Source organism: Anneissia japonica, unplaced genomic scaffold (genome assembly GCF_011630105.1).
Source record: "Anneissia japonica isolate Jap-2015-1 unplaced genomic scaffold, ASM1163010v1 scaffold10570_len16900_cov219, whole genome shotgun sequence".
Lineage (NCBI taxonomy): Eukaryota > Metazoa > Echinodermata > Crinoidea > Comatulida > Comatulidae > Anneissia > Anneissia japonica.
The window spans coordinates 6,829-9,562 of NW_022749127.1; the positions used below are offsets into that span (position 1 = coordinate 6,829).

At 31.5% G+C, this 2,734-nt stretch overlaps 1 protein-coding gene across 1 annotated transcript; it reads left to right on the forward strand.

The window, feature by feature from the left end:
• Window positions 1-356: 356 nt before the first annotated feature.
• Window positions 357-2,311, forward strand: LOC117120994. The gene is made up of 3 exons (XM_033266089.1): window positions 357-575; window positions 1,256-1,412; window positions 1,863-2,311. The coding sequence occupies exons 1-3, from the start codon at window positions 423-425 to the stop codon at window positions 2,006-2,008; spliced, it is 456 nt and encodes a 151-aa protein (XP_033121980.1). The 5' UTR covers window positions 357-422; the 3' UTR covers window positions 2,009-2,311.
• Window positions 2,312-2,734: the final 423 nt, after the last annotated feature.

A 2,734-nucleotide genomic window follows, 5' to 3' on the forward strand; every position in this document is an offset into this window, starting at 1 on the left:
ACCCAACACTTTTTCAGAGGTATACAGTATGGTGTTTCAAGGCATCGCCAGTGTAAAGAAAATTCTTTTATGTTCAAAATCTTGCAGAATTATAATATATAATGTAATAATTTCTTATAAATAAACAAAGTTTGAAATCAATTTATTGAAACATTTTATCTAATATAATAGACAACAAGCTTTACTCAACTCTTGCAATAATGCATGATTGTTGGGTTTATTAGATTTTTTATTGATGCTAGCTTTATATAGATGTCAGCATTGTACACTTATAATTACATTACAATGTAACATTATAACCATTTTTTCCACCTTTTCTCTATTAACGTTTGTATTGTTTACCTTTTAAATTCTAGATTTTGGAGCTTGTGATAGCATTTTGTGGTGTTGCAAATCTCCGTAGCCATGTGTGCCAAGTCATAATGGCCACGCCAACCGTACAGAATCAAGGATACAACGTGAAGAATGCAGCTGATGAACCATTCTTCATGCTGGTCCATTGGGCATGTCAATCAGTTACCAGTCATGATCAGGTTTCACTAAAAGCTCTTGATGTTCTACGAGAAATGAAAGAAGTATGTTGGTGTTGATATTTTTATTTGCTTATTAGTAGTGGTCAGTGTTGTTGCTTTACATCAAGTTTCTGCATAAAGCCTGCTTTTTTGAAAATTACTACACTGTTACTGCAGTGTTTTCTGTACAGTCATTGTACTGTGTGATGAAGTCCAGTCCAGAAGCAAACACAAGGATATACACATAGACGGTAGCGTAACGTTCTACATGCAATTTAATCTTCAAAAATATAGTAAAAATTCATACAAAGTACAGCTCAAGTCCCACTTGGGTGTTAATTCACTGAAAACATGAATACAACCTAAGTCCCACCTTGTTGGAGTTACTCTCACCTAGGTGTAAAGTGTCAACTGACTTCCATATCCTAAAAAGCATACTATTAAAGAGAATTCCCAATATTTTATCAACATTCCAGTTTTAACCACATCCCTTCCGTTCCCATACAATTCCTTCTCATCATGATAATATATTAAATAGAGCAATATCATTGACTTGCATAGTAGTACCTTCTGATATTAACCAATATTTCTATTTGGAAAATTATTTTACAAATATTTTTAGATTTTTTATATTCTATGATACCTTTTACAATATTATTATTCAAAAATATTCAAATAACTTTATAAATTTTAATATAAATTTTGTTATTACTGTATGTTGTGTTTATTCTAATACATTACAGGAGATTATTGACACTGGGTCAACAGTTCAGCTCTCTCTGAGGTTAGATGTCACGTTACCAATGGCAACAGAACTGTTGACATCTCATATGACCACCGACAATCCATTGATGAAACAACATTGTCTCAAGTTGCTCAAAGTTGTTGAATTCTTGAGAAATATCCTTAGTGTTACCTTCTGTTCCAGAAACAATTTTAAAAATCAAACTTTTCTTTTGAGTTAGAGCAGCCTAGACACCTTTTTAGGTTTTACGGGAATAAATAAACCTTTTCAGAGTGTCATTCAAACTTATCAAGTGACCAATCAGAACATTTATTTGCCAGTAATACATGAATGTCCCACATATTCAAAAGTTTACGTATGTTTTGTACTCTGTTAAATTCCCATTCCAATGTAACAATACTGAAGAATCAGGGTTAACCAAAAGATCCTTTGGTTGAGCAGTTCATTCTTATGTGGGAATTCTTGTCTTCATTAATGTGGTTGTACTATAGCACATATTCAGTAAACTTCATGGCACATTGCTTGAAGCTGAAACAATGTAATATTAATTGCATATTATGCATTTTTTCCTCTTGATGAAGCTGTTTTCTTTAACTGCTTGCTACCTTTATGTATTGATGAAAACTCAAGGCAATATGTTGCACAGTGTCTTGATGTACAGGTGGTTTTAAGCATCCTGGAATGCCAGCTAAATCACAATCAGATTGGGCTAAGTATGACTCGGAAGTCAAACCAATCAGACTGGAGGTAAATACACCGATTCGTTTACAATGATTATTTCTCCCTCTAGATGCCTACTAGAGGCTTCTGGTGGGAGATCCTTAAGGTCTGTCCACACTTTAAAATTATGTGACAAATTTGTGTGATGTACCTATATATGGTCATGATGACTGCCTATATGTGGTCATTACATCCAAATATGTGCACATCCCATTTATATGTCACATAAAATTTGCTTTGTGCGTAATCTGCCACAAATGTAAATAATGGAATTATGGTATGTACATTCAAAAAAAAAATGTAAATAATGGAATTATGGTATGTACATTCAAAAAAAAAATGTAAATAATGGAATTATGGTATGTACATTCAAAAAAAAAATGTAAATAATGGAATTATGGTATGTACATTCAAAAAAAAAATGTAAATAATGGAATTATGGTATGTACATTCAAAAAAAAAATGTAAATAATGGAATTATGGTATGTACATTCAAAAAAAAAATGTAAATAATGGAATTATGGTATGTACATTCAAAAAAAAAATGTAAATAATGGAATTATGGTATGTACATTCAAAAAAAAAATGTACGGCTCAAATAATTAATTACTTGGGGCGAAACACCATATCCTGTTTGGATATGAACTAATTGTGAAAATAAAATAGAATATTTGAATTTGCTTGCCTTTATATTTGGGTTGTTAACTTCCAAATATCATATTTTAATGTAAAATATTTAGTGTTTGAGCTGGGACAA